We start from the raw sequence: 18,972 nt of genomic DNA, 5'->3' as shown, positions 1-18,972 counted from the left end.
GACTTTCAACAAAATACCTTAGGGAAAGAATTAGGGAATGGTAGGCTGCACCTTGATGTGAACATTTAATCCCTTTAGAGATTAGTGTTTCCACAGACACAAACGTCTTGAGAGATTAGGTGAGAGACTTGGGATTTGTCACAGATAGTGTCTTATCCTGGTGGGAATAGAGCTGGTGAACCGTGTAAAAGTGATTTACCTTTTTGCTCTATATATATATATTTTTTTGCATGATATGATTGTACAACTGTATCAAGAGCACTTACAATGGAATTGGAGAAGGCTATAGATTTTTCATTGTAATACTGTCTGAAAAAGACCTTCCAAGAGGTACTTGCCAAAACTAAAATCACATTCAGCAAACCATTTTCCTGGTCACAATATGATAGGTTATGACCATCACTTACAACAGAGGTTTCCTGGGATGCCAAAGTCTATCCCAAGGTTGTAACAGACTTAGTAATACAGATTTACTCAAATCAGAGAAAAAGCAGGTACCTCAGGATACATTTCCTCTGTCTTTAGTCTACCCCACTGAGGACATGCTTTTGATATCCTTTGATTTCTGTCTCTTGCTCATACACAGTCATGTCTTTCTTCACATTACTCATCTATGTCCAGTCACAGCTCGTCTCAGGCTTCGATGCTGTCAGGCAAACCTCCAGGAAGAGAAGAGTAAACCTTTTATTTCAGCCTTGACAAATCCCTACATCCTTAAAATACTTGCTGAAAATACACCTGCATTAATATACCTAGAGGGAAGCCCAATCAATGTAGGTAATTTTATGAAGAAGAAAAGTTTATTCAAGGACTATAGTTTATAAAAATTATTAAAACATTTTAGATTAGCTTTTAGCTAGTGTCGAGGAGGCAATGAGAAGCACCATTGAAATTGGTGTAAATGCCTTCTTTCCTGTATGCCTAGTTTGTTATTGATGATTCTTCATTGTGTGTAGAAGTAGGACACTGACAACTGTGCCGTCCCGTCCCGTCCCATAAATATGTGCTGTTGGATGGTCAGCAGCAGGTGACCTGTGAAATTAATTTGTAGGAGCTTAGGTTTAAAATTGCTCTGAATTGCTGGTGGCATTGAGGGAATGTAACTGTCTGGCTCATTAAACCAGTCCCATTTCATCAGCTTACCCATATATATAGTTTCCTTTTTGCAAAAAACTGTTTGAGGACAGGCTTGTTCAGATTATCTTCCATTAAACAGTTTTACAGTTCTTTAGGACATATTGTTTCTATATGTGATATTTATATCAGGAGCAATGAATGGCTCAAATGGTTAAATTTGTCTTGCTCTGGGCGCAACTTGACAAGCATCCTCCTCAATATTGCAAGAGCAACTGCATCACCAAATGTAGAAACATACTTATAGCATATGACATAAGGGCAAATATAGAATATAAAACAGACTTTTCTCCAGCTCAATAATGAGCACATTGTTATTCCAGGTATCTTTTACAAGCTGTACAAAACCTGTAATGAAAATTAAAAGCATGTGGGTAAATTGAAAGAGTGGTGGTTGAGATAGCTTAAGAGGCTGTCAGAAGTTATAGAATGAAAATTTTTAGAAGTGGGGGTTGCTGGTTAGTAAACATATCTTGACGTTGGTGTTTCCTTTTCCTTATGGCACATGGTTGTGTGGATGTTCTAGTGGAGTACTTAACCTAATTCTTTATTGATTAAAGAACATGCCTGTCTAAGGTTTAATCACGCTAATGTCATAGGGCATGTGGACGCCCCAGAAATATTTACAGAACTGATACATATCTCAAATAAATGGGTGCATTGTATACAATAAAGTACATCATACATTTGATCCGAGTCATAGATATTGACCATTTATCACGTGACCACAGTTCAAGAAGGAACCGTGTGAATAATGTTGAGGATACTGATAATATTGAGGATACTCATTTCAGCACCTCTTAATGACAGCAATTATGCAACACATTTTCATTGAATTTTCACAGCAGAAATTAGGTCAGCTGTAGCTGGTGGTCTGGGTTTTGGCACATTGCCATTTTGGTAAGTGGATTTCGATTTAAGGGCTAGAGGTCACTGCATTCTGTTTAAAAAAAGATATCAAACTAGAAAGTCTGAAATGTCTTTGTCAGCTATCAGCTGCAGCTCCCATCAGCATTTGTAAAGGTTATTCAGTAAAACAATGACATTTTTCAATGATGAGTTATTCAGTTAATGTTTGAACCTGCATGCTGTGAGAAGGTAGGAGAGACATTGGAAGAACCAACATGGCTGACAGTGAGAGGGGAGACAGCTGAAGTGGAAGTGTCATGTGTGGCCACGGAGGGACGTGCCAGATCAATGCAAGCCAGACCCGGGTGGGTTGAGTAGCTGAACTGTGGCTCTCAAGCAGGTGGAAGGCAGTTCTGGAAGGAAGGCCTCCAGGCATATAGGCACACTACTCATGTGCAGCTGCCCAGGCTGAGGCTGTTGTGGTTGCGTGCAGGATATGTTACGGCCTGAGGCTGTCATGCCATGAGGAGAGGGCTGGGCAGAGGGGCTTTGAATGATGAACCACAATAGTATGTACCATCAGGCCCCCTTACAATTATGTCTTTAATCACAAGAGAGAATCTCATTTAATTTGAGAACAATGCCTTGAAGCAATGGGAGAGGAGCTGCAAAGGGGTAACCCTAACCCCCCAAAATGAAATACTGTATTTCTTCTAATAAAAACTGTGGCGTTTATTAAATAACGTTCATTTTTGGTGCTGCGTTTATTCGAGGGCAGCGTTTATTCGAGGGTGGCAGCGTTTATTCGAAGAAATACAGTATGTGGATTAAGATGAGGATTACGATTCACATACATAAAACAAACGCTTTGGCAAGGGAACTATTAATAAATTGGCTGCTAATGGCTTTAATCCTTTTTGCCCCATATTTACCAGAAATTCAATGTTTAGATACCCCTTTACAGCCTGTTTTGAAGTAATCCAGGATCAGACTATTGGACTATGTTCAAATGTTTTTTAAATTCACAGTAATGTTCTTGTTCTATTGTTCTGTAACAGGAGTTCCAATTGTGTTCTTATTACAGATGTAACAGGAACAACAATAACTTGTTTATCCCTGTGATTATGAAATATAATTACAGAATTAAATCGTTTTTATTTTTTTACAACTGAACCAATATATCACCACTTAACATTTAACACATTTCCGATTGAACTACTAGTTACTAAATATATGTTTTTTGTTTTTTTTATTTATGAAAAAAGGCTGAAAACGATATGATACTAAATCCTTTCACACATGGCGTATGTGTACACACGACACAGAGAGTATGCAACTCCGCCCCCTCATGTAGTGGCTCACTGTATCAAACAGCGGGCTTCAGTTGGACCATGCTTGCTTTTTCCATCACAGTTTAGTCATCTTAAATGTTCTTTCTAATCTGCTCTCTCCCTTTTTAAGCTTTCGTATAATCTTGACCTTTACCAAAATGAGGACCCACCTAGTCTCTGGACAGAGTTCTTTTACTATTTCAGTTGTTTGTGGAATTTTTGCGTCCTTTTCCATCTCTCCGTATGGAGGTTTCTGTGGGCTGACATGTAGCCCCTCTCTCATGGCTCCGGTGCAGGAGTTGGTGCACCAGTCGACAGTAGTGTTTGAGGGAAAGCTCCAAGAAGAGGGGCGAAATCTTCCCAATCAACGCGCTCGTTCCAAAAGGAACGAAAGCGAGGTCCAGATAATAGAAAAACAAGTACATTTTCCGTCAGAATCGGTGTCAAACAGGACTTCAGAGTTGCAACAGTACCAGGTTAGGATAAAGGTCCACCAGGTTTGGGAAATGAAAGCAGCGGGACTCGAGAAGAATTCTATTGTTTATATTGTGTTGAACAGAAGAGAGAACTGTTTGGCGTTGTTGAACAAAGAAACTAGGTATATGTTCTTCTTGGAACCCACAAATGACACCTTCATTTTCAACGCGAGGTTCCCACCTGTCGAGACGCGCCGAGCGGTTCGAAGGGATGTCAGCAAAGTGCTCTGCAAGGATTGTGGTAAGTGGAAGACTGAAAACTTTCTTGCGCAGTGTCAAACGGTGTCCTACTGTCACGATAATGTTTGTCTCAGAGCTTAATACACATGTCCATGCACCATTGTCTTCTCAATACCACACATACAGTATAGCCTACATATCCGTTCAATAAGAAAACGATGATATCCGTTAACAACTGTTTACATAGAAGTATGACAACCTAATGTCGACTGAGTTCTAAAAACACGTAGGCCTGAAGGAAATAGTAGTGCTGCTAGTATCTTGTTTGCGTCAAAACAGGTCAATCAGTAATTGGAATGTAGCCGTGAACAATCTCTGTGTTTTTAAAGGTTTTCACTAGCAATTATGTCACTCGCTTGTAAATGCGTAGATTAGGTGTGAATGGACTGTGACCGTCGGGCTCACCCTGATGTCAGTGGGAGCTATCTTCTGCTGTGGTGCTGAATTTGATTGTTAAGAAATACTTGCATTGCAGTAATTTGTTTGTTGACTGCATCTAGTTTGAGTTTCTCCTATTAAATAGCTGATAATTCACTATGATAAAGACATACGGGACGAACAGGACCCCGACGCGATCAACTGAACCTTTTGGAACATTCTGAAGAGCCGTATAATAAATGCAAGATATCGATACTCAAGCGTTTCTTTTTAGGGAAATGTATTCAATCAGAAAAAACAGCTCAAACTGAGAACAAATGTATTCCAACATAAAAAAACATAGGCTAGGGCCTATCAAACAGCTCAAACAGAACATATGTTACAACAACATAACAAATATGCCTACATAGTCGATACACCGGTAGGCTACTTTATACAGGTTTGCAGGTGAATACACATGTGCGCGTCTTTTAGCAAATATGTGTGCAAAGTCTTTAACCACGCTCTTTACATGTAAACTGCGCGCACGTTTATTCTCTATGCTAAGGATGGGCAGACCTGACAGCCTGACATGGAGCTTCTGAGATGTTTTGATCAGTTTTAGCTTGGAAAATGACCTTGATGGCCCAACAATAACACCAGTCGGCGTAGCAGGATCCGACCTACGCTACAGTTAGCTACCTATTTGCTGCGGGCTCGCCGGTCTGTGTGACCATCTGACCGATTTCGTCACGTCACTTACCTTGCTAACAAAGAAAGCACAATTAAATATACTTTTCTTTATCTTTATATCAACTCTGGAAACACAGACAATATAATAAGACCATAATGTGCATCCCATGTAATTCAAATTGGATTAAAAAACTAAACAAACGCGAGGCCCCCCGTCCCTGCGAGCCCCCCCCCCCCGCGGTGCGGGTGCAATCTCTACGGGCCTGTGTATATTGCCATGACACAGAGGCATGATAGACATTTGAGAGTATGGTTGAGATATAATCCTTTTGGGTTGGCAGCATACCCAGGGGACATGCATTAATGTCATCAGATTCACATGGATTACCCAAATCTCTTGCGTAGAAAATGCACTCACTATTCATGAATCTGGCAGTCATTCGTAATACAACGTTATCAAGAAACTAGTGAATGAAAAAAATCCACTTCTCTTGTAATATTTCACAATAACGTCTGAGCTTCGCTCCAAATGCTTTCGTGAGCTCAAAATATTATACATTTATCAATTGATTATATCAGTCAATATATGCCGTCCTTTATAAACAAATGAATTAGCATCCCTTTCTCAAAATATATTAACTCACTATTTTATCATCAATTTGATCCGCTTTGTATAAATATTGTGTTTCTGCAATTTTGTATCTCCATAGTTTTTTTCCTCAATAAACTTACATCTCTGGTTTTGAAAGTGTATATTGGAATTGATTAGTTGAGAGACCCTGATCTATAAATCTTTTGAGATTGGGCATTCTTTGTTTGGATTTGGACCTGGTTCTTTGCTGCCAAATCAAATCCCTAATTTCAAAATAGGATATTGCTTCATGTTGTATGAGCACACAAATAATGCTGTAAGGAGCTTTTTGGGGTCCATGAGCTCAATGTTGCTTTCTGTTTTCCTCACACCTAGAATCATTACAATTGCTCAAAAAAGCACAAGGGTATGGTCTAAATCATTCCTATCAAAGGCCCTTTCATTTTGTTGTTGCTTTATTACTGGAGAAGTGACTCTTTGCATTTGAGGTTCCTTCAAGATGAGGGACAGTAATGTAATTAATCTTGAGAAGCAGAATAAACCTACCAATCTTGTGTCTACCCCAGACTTATAACCCCTTGTCAAATGGACAGTCGATTAACTATACATCTCTTTAGAATACATTTCTATGGTTTATATGACCAGACATGGGCAATGAGGCAATTAGATACATTTATTAATTAGTTAAAGTGTTAAAGTCAAGTTAAAGTGTGGCTATACAGTAAATGGTTCCTATAGCTCACAAAGCCCCATCAACCCCACCACCGGAGCACTTCCAGGGTCGGTGCTCCTCATGCAAGTACTTTGGAGGGACAGACCGCCAGACAGAAGGGACAGAAGTCACTTTAGGTACTAATAGGTTTTTGGGTGGAAAGAGTTTGTAATGAAACAACCTCTTGTTCCAAGCCTGGTCAGAAAAATAGCAAAGGGAGGGAATAACATAGGATGGCTTCTAGAAATAAGTGTTGTGTCCTTTAGCTGACTTCAAGTCTGCATGTTTCATTCCATATTTTAAAATTATTTTCAAAGAAAGAGTGGTGGATAGAAACATCAAACATATGGGCTACCTGTGTTTTGAGGCAAAACTTTTTTTCGATGTAGGGATCAACATGAAAACCAGTACCGTAACGGAAACACATGACGCCCCCCCCCCCCCGCAGAATAACCCTTTGATCAGTTTTAGCTTGAAAAATGACCTTGACGGCCAACAATAACACCAGTCCACGGAACAGGATCCGAGCTACGCAACAGTTAGCTACCTATTTGCTGCGGGCTCGCTGGTCTGTGTGACCATCTGACCGATTTCGTCACGTCACTTACCTTGCTAACAAAGAAAGCACAATTAAATATACTTTTCTTTATTTTTATATCAACTCTGAAAACACAGACAAGACAATAAGACCATAGTGTGCATCCCATGTCATTCAAATTGTATAAAAAAACAAAACAAACGCGAGGCCCCCCATCCCTGCGAGGCCCCCCCGCGGTGCGGGGGCTGCGGGGGTAATCTCTACGGGCCTGATGAAAACCTATTGTTACATGTTTATAGATCGTACAACGAAACTGGGATGGACAAACACTTTGTAATGGCAAACAGTCTCAGACTATAACAGGCTCAGATGAAAACCTCATTGTGTTGAACAGCGTCCAATGTTTTTTTGTTGTTTATTGTTTTTTGTGGAAAAGGCATAGAAAATTAACTCTTGATGCATCTTCTGGGACTGAAAAGTTCAGTGCAAAAACTGAATTATTTGAGGCTGTGTAACCACATTGCAACATTCCTAGTTGCTGTGAAAGTCCCTTTTCAGAAAAACTTAGTTCAGAAAGTTTGTACATAATTAGCTTTTTCTGTCATTGTTAGCATGGTTTCGTTTTTTTACTGTTAAATAATGTTTTGTGAACTGAATAATATTAGTGACCAGTAACTCCCTTGGGACTAACAAAAACTAACAGTTTCATTTTATTAGACTGATAATAGGATAATTCTTGTGGGGACTGAAAAAGAGTTTCAAAAAACAGAACTTCAACTCTACCCCTGGGTGGCATGCTTTCTTACATGAAGGTCAGGTAAACTATTTTAGCATTACAATGTAATTTCGATTAAGTTCCTTCAAACAATGTGGAAAAATAGGAATCTCGTTGTTTAGTCAGCGGCAATAATATCACAGGCTTACAAAATCATAGTAAATCCAGATTTACAAAGAAAATATTGTGCTACATTATAGCTGTTGTTTATTACAGGCTTTTGATAGATTGACTTTGCAATAAACCTGTCAACTTGTTCACACATAATTATGGAAGACATTCCATGTGAACATTTAACCTCTGCATGGGCTATGAAATGTATGTTTACCTATGATGTGTGATTGTCTGCTGTTCTGAATTTACATATAATGTATTTCAACACATAATTCTTAGCATTTTATTATAAACTCACAAACCTAATGTGACAAAAAAACAAACAACATCCTACGTAGAGATGATCATAGACAGTTATAATTTGAGTTCAGAGACAGGAAGTATGAAGCTTTTGTACTCAACTCAAATGTGGGATTTGTTATTACACTATCAATAACAGTGTCCGTAGACAGTTGTAATCCAATGTTCTTGGCCAGATTATTCAACATTTACAGAGCACAGTACATCAGGGACGAGGATGGATGAGGCCACATTAACTTGGCGAGATATACACATGAAGGAAATTAATAATGTGAGTGTTTCCAATCCAATATATCATTTCAGAAATGGGTTTGGATCATATTTGTAAGATCATTGATGGGATCATCGTTTTGTAGATGATCCCAATTTGTTTAAATGAATGATAAATTGCTTTTATGATTTGCACATGACTACATGATGTGGAGGTTGAATAAGTACTTTTGAGAATTTCAATTGTGATCTGAGAAATGTAGGTATCAAAGCCGCTGAGAAGAACTGTCATCATCAGCTGCATCATGGGCACTACTATTCGCGTCTATCGCTTGAGTTTAAAATGTTCAACCTGAGTGAGAAATTCACATGACGCTATGTTGCGAAAGCTTATCAATGTTGAGATGTCACTGATGTTTTAGAAGAAATGGAGGGCAAGATTATTGTAGCTGTCTGGGCATGCTCTGCTATATGACATTACTTTATATTTGTTTCTAGTAGTCATTTTGGACATGGTTGACGCCCAAAAAAACTGTTAGGAATCTGTGTGTGTCTCACCGACATCTTAATCACTGACAACTTGCATCACGGGCACTGGGCACTAGTTTGGAAACCACTGCACATTACATTTGAAAACCTCTGTTATATGAGAGAACTATTTGGATCCCTTGCTTAACCTTAACTTAGTTCTGTTATGTAATCTTTACATATCTGGCACACAAGCCAAACACACCTTTCAAATACAGGAACTGGTTACATTACACAATCTTTAATCCTGTGCACCATGGTTTATAATAATAAGACTTTATTTATATAGCACATTTCATTTCATTGCAGCTCAAGGTGCTTTACATAGAATCAATAAAAACAATAAAAGTGATAAAAGTAATAATTAAAATAGCAAACAATAATATAACTGTAATAAAAGTAGTAAAACCCTTCTGAGATAAAATTAGTTAAATGCTTTGGTAAAAAGGTAAGTTTTAAGCTGTCTTTTAAAAATGTCTAGCGTGTTTGCTTCCCTAATATTAATGGGTAATTTGTTCCATAGTTTTGGGGCGTAATTGAAAAAAAAAAAAGGCTGCATCACCAATCTTCTTGTGACTGCTTCTGGTGACCTCTAATAGGCCTGCATTTGATGATCGCAGTGTTCTAGCTGGTGTGTAGTTTATAAGAGAGTTAGCAATGTAGCTTGGTCCTTGTCCGTGTAGAGCTTTGTATGTGAGGAAAAGGACCTTAAAGTCAATTTATGTGAACAATTCTTTTCCCGATGGACATGCCTTCATTATTTTGTTATGTTACACTCTACTGTACCACACTGTCCTATTAATTTATGGTATATAAAGAATGTATTTTATGTCCATTTTATTTTAACAACTTTTTGCCATATTTGTATTCTTTATAAATGATAGTCTGTTGATTGTGTGCTTTGGGATAAGTGCTAAGGATGCAATATTATTGTAGGTGAATAAGGCAAACCAAATGGCAAGTGTAGAGGTAACATGTTTTGGGCAACTTTATTGCTTTAGTCTGTGCCCTATTCTGCTTATTAGAGGGCTTAAGCTGTGGACAGATATACCTGTACAGTCAATACTTATCTGGGAATAGTAGTGTAGGGGGTTAAATATTGACCAAACAACCAAAACAAATCTCAACCAAACAAACCTCTATGGTTTAAAGGAAGATGGGAAACTGAACAGTGTATTAGCATGAACCAAATAATGCCAAGACAAATAGAATTACAGTTATTTGACTCTATGGGTTAAATCAGAGCAAGAATGGTCAAAGTACGGTTAAATGAAATACGCATTTAATAACATTGCAAATGAATGACATCAATTACAAGGCAAACATGTTACAAAATGATAGCTTTAAATCTTACCTACTCTACTCATGATCATTGTAAATCAGAGAGAAAGCAAGAGGTGAGCAAGGAGTAGGACAAGGAAGAACTCAGGAGAAAGAAAGGTCTCAGGAGATGAAGAATCCACAGAACAATGCATTACAATTCCCTTTATAAACAAGGACAACCAATCAGACCACATCTTGAATGGGGTGTGAGAGACATCAAGTTGAGACCATCCAGAAACTCCAGACTTTAGCATACGAGAGGTGGGGGCAGGTTTGACACCCAGCCTTACAATCCTCCCTCTTGGACACAAAAGTACAGGCAAAAGCTGCAGTGTTCATTGTGTGATAACCTGCACCCATAGGAAAAAGGAACTTGATTGCAGACAGGTCAGCAGTGAGATTCTAATGGTCATACCTGTTTGCAAATGGTCAGAGGATCACTTTTGGATCATGGATATTGCTCAGAGGATCACTTGGAAGAACCATTGTATTGGCATGCAGACGTGCCCTTAGTTAGCATATTCCTGCTATAGTCGTTGTCCTGTTGCAGCAGAACACACTTGGAGCACAGCACTTGGTTGATAATGAAAATGGTAAAGTTTGGAGTGACGTTTGGAGTGGTCTGGGGTCTGAGAGAGTCGGATTGGATACAAATGGAAATTAGTGAGACAGTGTCCTAAAACTCAAATGGGTGAACAGTCCTCCCTTTTGATAGATGAGAGGTACAAAAACATAATTTAGCATAGATGAAAATGGCAATTAAAGCAAAACAGTGTTTTTGGGTCCAGACAACAGTTGTCTGTTGAATCCAACAGACGTACACATTTGTTCAGAGCCCCACGAAAGCGAGACAAAGTCCAACTCTCGCCCCATAGAGACCAATGCAAATCTGGTGACAAAATCGTAAGAGAAAGCAAAAAGAACAAGATTTTGAAACTGCCGGTAGTGTCGTATTTCTGACCGCACAGACATATAAAGGACATATCTGGTTTCGGCAGAGTCCTGGGTCTCGGAAAATATCCTTATTTTTTGGATTGGACGTATAGTTTTGCGTCTAGGTTAACTTGTTTGAGGTGTGGATTCTAGCTACATTTCTGTTATTCTCTGCCCTCAGCGCGTTAGCAATCATAGCTGCACCATCACCGTGGCAACGACAGACACGCACCACTCAGTCTCTCACACAGGTGATTTGTATTAGCTGATTAGTGGAGTCACAAGACAGAGCTATTCAGTCAACTCGTCTCATTAACCTTTTAAGGAGTGAGTTCTAAATATTACCGACGCTTCTACCAGAGTGAGTTATTTTTCCAAAACGGAAGCTAGCTAGTTTTAGTTAGCTTCCGTTACCTAGCCAACCTAGCATAATACTCGTAGCAATGCTACTACCTGCTAGTGTTACTTGTTAGCCTCCTAATTGTAAATTTTGAAGCCATACTATAGCGTTTGTCATATAGTTTTTGTGGAAAATAGTCGGTTGGAATGTTCAGAATCACACATGTGACGGTACTCTGTGGGGCCCGCTTTCGAACATATGTGTGACGCTACTCCTTAACGGGTTAAAAGACTAAGAGCACTATAATTTCAGCTACTAAAACAAATATACTACTTCTACTACTTCTACAGTTTAACAGTTCAGCTTTCGGTTTCTCCCGCATTGTAGGCTATTTAAGCTCTTAGCTTTGTTAGATGATGCAGTTCAGCTTCCACACTGCCTCTTGAAATTCTACTATGTCTTCGATTGCTTCACAACATTCAAACTTATTCTCCCGCATTGTATTTAAGCACTTAGCTTTGTTAGATGATTCAGTTCAGCTTCCACACTGACTCTTTTGTGTGACTCACACATTTTTGAAATTCATTTCAGCTTGCGGGTATTTTCTAATTTCTGTAGCCTATTTTCAGCAATTTAAAAACAAATAATTCATCTTTCAGCATTCCAACGCATTTTCTGGAGGAAATGCACTTTCTAGTTGTGAGAATGCTGTTCAGCATTCTCACTATTGTTTTTCCAACTTCTTAGTTCTTCGTTTTTTGTCCTTTAACTAGTCTTGCATACTTTCACAGATTCCTACAATTTTTGTATCAAAAAGTTCAGGGGTCTCATTTATAAAACTGTGCGTAGGATTCTTACTAAAAGTGTACGTAAGCCTAAAATGGCGTATGCACACAAAAATTCAGATTTATAAAACCGTGCGTACGCACACCTGTACGCAATGTTCCCTTTATAAATCACAGATTACCCACAAGTGTGCGTACGTGAATCAGCATTGTACCCCGCCCTGAACACGCCCATTTTTAACCATAAATAGTCAATGCAAAGCACCTCATGAATGCTAATCTAGTATCTCATCATGACCCTGGCATGCGATTGTTCTTTACGGTAAATCATAGCGCATGACAACTTCTCAGACACTGTTAGCCTATTGGTGGAGCCCGAAATCTCCGAAAATTTGGTGGCCGGTAGATCACCAATTAAAAAAAACTGTGCAAGTGGCGTCAACTGTGCCAGTGATACCGCGAGTCGAGATTCAATTTGAAAACAAAAGCGTTTTGTTATGAACAGTAATCTATTAAAGTCTGGACTGATAACGATGACGTGGAGTGTAGCGATTGCGCGGGAGCTTAACGACTGTATTTCCAGTTTTTGACATATGATGATATATGCACAGTATTAAATAAATATATTTAGTTATACACTGTATTCTGCAGTTATTTAAAGGTAGGATATGTGATGTTATCTGCATTCCATGCAGTCGGGCATTTCCCCCTCCTGCACTCCGGTAGTGGACAATATGATGGTGACAGCGCTGAATTTTGAGTTGATTGTACAAGGTGTTTATGGAACAATTATCACTCAGTACAAGCTAAAATAATACTGCTGGATTAAATCTTCATGATAATGATGAAATCGAGTGAAAAAAACGTGTGTGAGGAAAACAAAATATATAAATATTACGAGTAATCGTTCTTCCCACATTTACTTTCTGCAGTCTGACTACAGTACGGTCATCTGCGTTGCCAATTCCAACTGTTTCCAAAATGTGCGTAGGCCTACGGGAGGGTCAGAGTTTGCGTGGAGGACCGCACATTTTTCCGTCAAGTTTGTTTTTTATAAATCATAACCTTTGCGTGGAAAGTGGCGTACGCACATTTTCAGCCTGGTTTTGTGCGTACGCAAGCTTTATGAATGAGACCCCAGCTCCTTCAGGAGATGTGTGCTATGTCTTTTGGTATTTCTCACTTTTATACTTTTTAAGATATTAAGGTTTTTGTAAAATGTTAACAAGACATTTAGCTATTCCCAAATGATTCAGCTTTTTCAAATATTCAGCCAATTTTGAATTATGACAGTTTGAAATACATTAAAATGTTTGCTCCTTCTTGATATTTATGAATGAGCAGCAAGCAGAGTGGCACACTGCTACCTGCTCTTTTTCTGATATTCAACTAAATTGTCAAACAAATTCCTCTAACTTTCATTTAGTTTAACTTACAGAAACAAGTTATACCTTAAAATGTAGGTCAAATTGTCCTCTTTCAGCCAATATAAATACTAAAGAGCTCACATTTACAGATTTTCAGCTATGAGCTTTGAAGCGAGAGCAGCCTTTCAAATTCTCTCACTAACTTCAATGGAGAGGTGGGTAAAATCCGTCAGAGAAAGCAAGAAGGAAGACGATTTCGAAACTGCCGGTAGAGACATATTTCTGACCGCACAGACATATAAAGGACATCTCTAGTTTCGGCAGAGTCTTGGGTCTTGGAAAATATCCTAATTTTATTGATTGGACGTGTAGTTTTGCGTCTAGGTCAACTTGTTTGAGGTGTGGATGCTAGGTGAATGTTCTTTTTTCTCTCTGCCTAGCTCGTTAGCTATCACAGCTTCGCCATCACCGTGGCAACCAAACAGACACGCACCATGAACGTTTTTGAAACTGCCAAAGGAGTTGTATTTCTGACCGCACAGACACATAAAGGATATCAATGGTTTCGGCAGAGTCTTGGAATGAAATATACGTAATTATGTGGGCAATGTAGAACAGCAGACAGATTCGATATTTGATTTTTTGTTAGTTATGGCCATTCTAGTGACGCTACTGTCATCATTGTACAAGCTTCTGCTTGCGGAATGAATGCTCCGTGACACGTTTAATACAACTTGAGAAGTCTCCTTTATTCGTGGCGTGTGTGTCGTATCTAACGTCTTGCTCTGTTATATCCTACCGCCCTGCTCCCCGGCCCCCTTGTGGTAGCCTCATCTCCATGCCCATAACATTACGCCATTAACTAGACCCAGTTACATGACAATCATGGCTGCTAATAGAACGGCGAAACCAGGTCACATCCCAGCTAACACAGTTACGTTGCCCTTACGTTGCCGCAACGTCACTCGATGACCAAACATACGTTGCCGCAACGTCTTTGGCGACGTTGCGGTTACGGACTGGCGTCCCACAGATGCACGGTCCCGCAACGTCGCCAACGTCGTGGCAACGTTATTTTCCGACGTTGCCAGTCTGTAACCGCAACCTCCTAGCAACGTACTTTTGTGATGTTGCCAGTCCGTAACTACAACGTTAACTAAGTAACCTATATTTCTCAATTCTACTGCTTATATTGGGGCGGTTCATATGCAGACCTCATTTGCCCAAAATGCTACTTATTCTTGTATAATAGGCTACATGGTAGCCAACTTAAGAGGACTATGTTTGTGTGATGTGTAGCCTAACTCCAGCTAATCATAAACAAGGCAGCATTTCCATGTAACATTGTCATTTTATTTCGTAAGTGCCAAACAGGGAATTAAAATCTTCTGCCAGTCCCCGCTACAGGTCCTGTTTGTTCGCCCTGACAATGAAGCTCAAAATAAGTTAGTGTTCTATCAACATAATTGCACGTGTAAAAAGGCGGTATACAAGTCATTAAAAAAATCACATCTAAAATAATATACATCAAAAAAATATGTGATTCTAGATTTTTGTCACATAGCCATGTGAAAGGTTGGATATGGAAGCTGCAATCATGATTCATTCACCTGGCTTGTTTTGAATGGGCTGCCGGGGTGTGTTTGAGTGTCTCCTCTATGAGGAGCTCCACAGCTTTCTCTCCCAGTCCTGTCTTCCACTTCATCACAGCGTCTGGAATTAGAAGTCATGAACTTATTGTCAGCACCAATGTGAATGTTGAACGCTGCGTGTAAGCCATAGTTCATGGCATCTCCAAACACTTACCACTCTCTTTCGCAACTCCAGCACCTTAAGGCGCTCCTCAAGGTCTTGAAGTTCAGCCTGTGTTTGGGCCACCTGTAGGTCCATCACTGGCACCTCTTAAGTGTGTCTGCCCTGTAGTCGCCTGAATAGGAGAGCCTCTCGCTGGTTCTCCAATGTCTCCATCTTCCGGAGCATAACCTGTAATGTGTCTGTCATTAAAGACAAGTAAAACAAGTTTACAAGAGTTAGCATGATTGGCATACACTGTGGTTCTTCTAGATTAGCTGTAACATTGATGTAAATAACAAATGTTACCTTGAATGGTTGTATACAAAGCATATATTTTTTTGAGTGTCTTATATTTGCACTTGCCTGGCTGCCAGCTGTTTTCCTGGGCCCCCAATGGGTTCACCTCCACCAGACCAGAGTTGACATCTAGGGGTATGGAATCTGGTGATGCAAAAGTTTTAAGTCATGCTTTTGCTTCAAAACATAGCCTTTAGGGTTGCCATGGCTCATACAATTATTGTCACTGTTTTAAACGGTCATTCATTACTTTACCATCATTTCCCAGGGACACAGTGCTAGGCCGTGTGACGGTGGTAGGATAATCTGTACAGAAATGAAAGTGGAATGTAGTTTATGTACATAGTTTTAGCATATTGATATTAAAGGAGTAGCATTGCACATATGTGATCGTTCGAAAGCAGGGCCCCACATCGTAGCGTCGCACGTGTGATTCTGAACATTCCAACCGACTATTTTCCGATAGACAAAAACTACATGACAAACGCTATAGCAGGGGTACTCAATTAGAAACCCAAAAGGTCCACTAACCAAATTTCCATTCAGTCCAGGGTCCGGAACAATTATGGTTTATTTTTCTGGCCCTTACCTCAGAGTTCTGGGGGTAATTTTGTTCAAAGTGTCCATGCTTTGTGTCATAGTGACCATAGCCGCGGGAACATAGGGTATTTTATCAGGGGGGTGCTGCTGGGGGGGGGGGGGGGGGGTTCTTAATGATGGACTGGGAGTAAAAATAGGTCATGCACATTCTGTTTGATGTGATGCTAGTTCGTGAGAACGCTAGGATACTTGTGAGATCGTAAGATCATTTTTTTGCCTTTATTTGAGCACAAAATAGTTTTTTGAGCTTTATGTAAAATGAACATAGCCGTTTTTCAATTGGTAAAACCTTGTCTAGTGAAGGTGATGTCTTTTTGTCTCTTAATTTTTCAGCCCCACCCTTACGTTTCTTAGCCTGGTTTTCCATTGTTATTCTGCTCCCGGTGCTCCCGATGGCCAGTCCGCTACTGCGGGGCTGGGCTGTGCCGCAGCCCCGCGGTTCAAGTCATATCATTGGAAATTCTCGTGCTGTCAGGGGGTGCTACAGCACTCCTAGTTCCCACGGCCATGATAGTGACGTTTCACATTAGCTACCACTATTGACAAGGGCAACCGTCTCATTAAACACATCGGTTTTGTGCGCCCCACCGGCAGCACAAATGCATACTTGTCTAAAATTAGGTATTTTTTGAATCAACTTTTCGCCGGGTTTAGAGCACGCCATGTTTTTCGCTAAGGAAGAAACAGGTACTGTTAGCAAATCGATTAGCCTGCGTTGTTGCGAATGACACACACAACCTGACCCACAGAGGTTGCAACCAACTTTCAGTGAGTGAGTTGTCATGGTGATTACAGTTATTAAAGCTCCTGATTGGGCCTTTGTATTGGACAAGTAAGATAGAAACCACATTTAGTTGGAACAAAAAGATGTGCCGGTTAAAATGGAAACGTTCCGTCAAAATGAATTCATTCCATAATAATATATCGGTTATAGGTCCGGGTCCGGATAGGGAACCGCCTGGGTCCGGACCCGGACCGCGGTCCGCCAATTAGTGACCCCTGCGCTATAGTATGGCTTCAAAATGTACAACTAGTAGGCTAACAAGTAACACTAGCAGGTAGTAGCATTGCTACGAGTATTATGCTAGGTTGCTAGGTAACGGAAGCTAATTAAAGCTACCTAGCTGCCGTTTTGGAAAAATAACTGGTGGAAGCGTCGGAAATATTTAGAACTCACGCATCTAAAGGTTAAAACGAATAAACTTATCCAAAAACAGACGTCATGTACAAATTGGAAAAATTTGTGACATGATACTTTTATAGACGCCATTGCTGTGCATGCCATGACCGACTGTGATTAAAACGTGATCAGCCACGCTAGCTCCACAGTCTTTGAAAATTCCGGGCTAAATAAACTATTTTGGGACAAGGTTTTTTAACAGTTCTGAACGTTTATTTTCACTGATTCTTTTGTGGGTGATTTGTGAGACGCTAAACTTTGATAACATGTAGGCCTATGCATTTTCAGTATTTCAACATAATTTTCTGGAGGGTTTAACCTCTACTGTACTGTAGCTAGCGAAATCCTAACGTAAACAATGTGAATCTGATAGCACATAAACAGGCTAAATAGGCTAAATTTCAAACATATACGTATTAACATGCCCCATCCAATTTCTGAAAATATGTTTATATATTTAAAACTATTTCTGTAAAGAAACTCACCTTTGAAGTAGCTAATTTCCAGTTGAAATCCAATGCGTACAAGACGGTGTTGAACCCCTGCTAAATCTCTTCTGAAACCCCAGTTTCAGCGATGCATTGAAATGGGCATGCGCAAAGTTGTTGCTCAGGGGCAGGTTTGCTAAGGAAGAATTGTAATATTCTGTGATGACTTGTCTTTGGAAATGAAACTCTTAAGAGTCGGTCACATTTAACCCTTGTGCTGCTTTCGGGTCACATGACCCAAAGGTTCATAACGAACCATCGTTGTGTTTACCCAATTTTACCCAATACAAAAACAAATAAAAATAATTTTCTTTTAACCTTCGCAATGTGGGGGGTCTGAGACAGCCCAACGGTTAAAAGAAAATGCTTCACTTTGTTTTTGTATGCGGTAAAGTTGTCGCAATACGACGGTGGGTCACAATGACTGATGGGTCAGAATGACCCGAAGATAACACAAGGGTTAACAATTTTGTATTACAAAAATGATTGGAGCACAAATTTGCATTGTGTGTCATACAGCTTTGGTGTGCTATACAAAGAATGTTTGCTTAATCATGTTACACATCACACATTAATTGCTTTTGTACATGTTTATAGTAAAGAATGAAAGACTAAATTATATTCCAAATTCAGTCTTTTATTTATTAAAGCTATGTTTCTGCATATGAGAACATTGATGACCAATGACATGCTGGGGCTGAGCTGCACATGAATTACATGCATTGTCTACATTTATACGTGCTGGGTGCAACATTTAATATTGTGTGTGATTGAAATTCATGTAGACTATGGCTACATTGCAAAAGTGTCAGAACTTAGAGCAGTCCAGTGTGATCTCTCCATCTCTGGATAAACCACTAGGCTATATTGCACTCGAGATCCGTTGTCCTGCGACCAAAGAGCGACTTAACCGCAACTTAACCCATGGTACCAAAATTAATGTATCCAGCCGACCAAGGTACAACGTCACGGCAACGTTGTCCACGGGACCAAAAAATAACGTAACCAGCCGACCA

The 18,972-nt window shown here is 39.7% G+C and overlaps 1 protein-coding gene across 6 annotated transcripts in view; it reads left to right on the top strand.

Moving 5' to 3' along the window:
* Window positions 1-3,374: 3,374 nt before the first annotated feature.
* Window positions 3,375-18,972, top strand: part of nrg1 (neuregulin 1) — a 217,288-nt gene continuing 201,690 nt past the window's right edge. For 2 of the 6 annotated variants that reach the window (XM_062484679.1, XM_062484676.1), the window contains exon 1: window positions 3,376-4,031. In XM_062484679.1, coding sequence (XP_062340663.1) covers window positions 3,473-4,031 — 559 coding nt within the window. In that variant the 5' untranslated portion in view covers window positions 3,376-3,472. Of the gene's footprint in view, window positions 4,032-18,972 lie in introns of all 6 variants that reach the window. The other 4 variants (XM_062484674.1, XM_062484678.1, XM_062484673.1 and 1 more) reach the window with 3 other exon arrangements.

Source organism: Osmerus eperlanus, chromosome 18, assembly GCF_963692335.1.
Source record: "Osmerus eperlanus chromosome 18, fOsmEpe2.1, whole genome shotgun sequence".
Lineage (NCBI taxonomy): Eukaryota > Metazoa > Chordata > Actinopteri > Osmeriformes > Osmeridae > Osmerus > Osmerus eperlanus.
The sequence above is the reverse complement of the archived record's forward strand: the minus strand, read 5'-3'. Positions and strand labels throughout refer to the sequence as shown.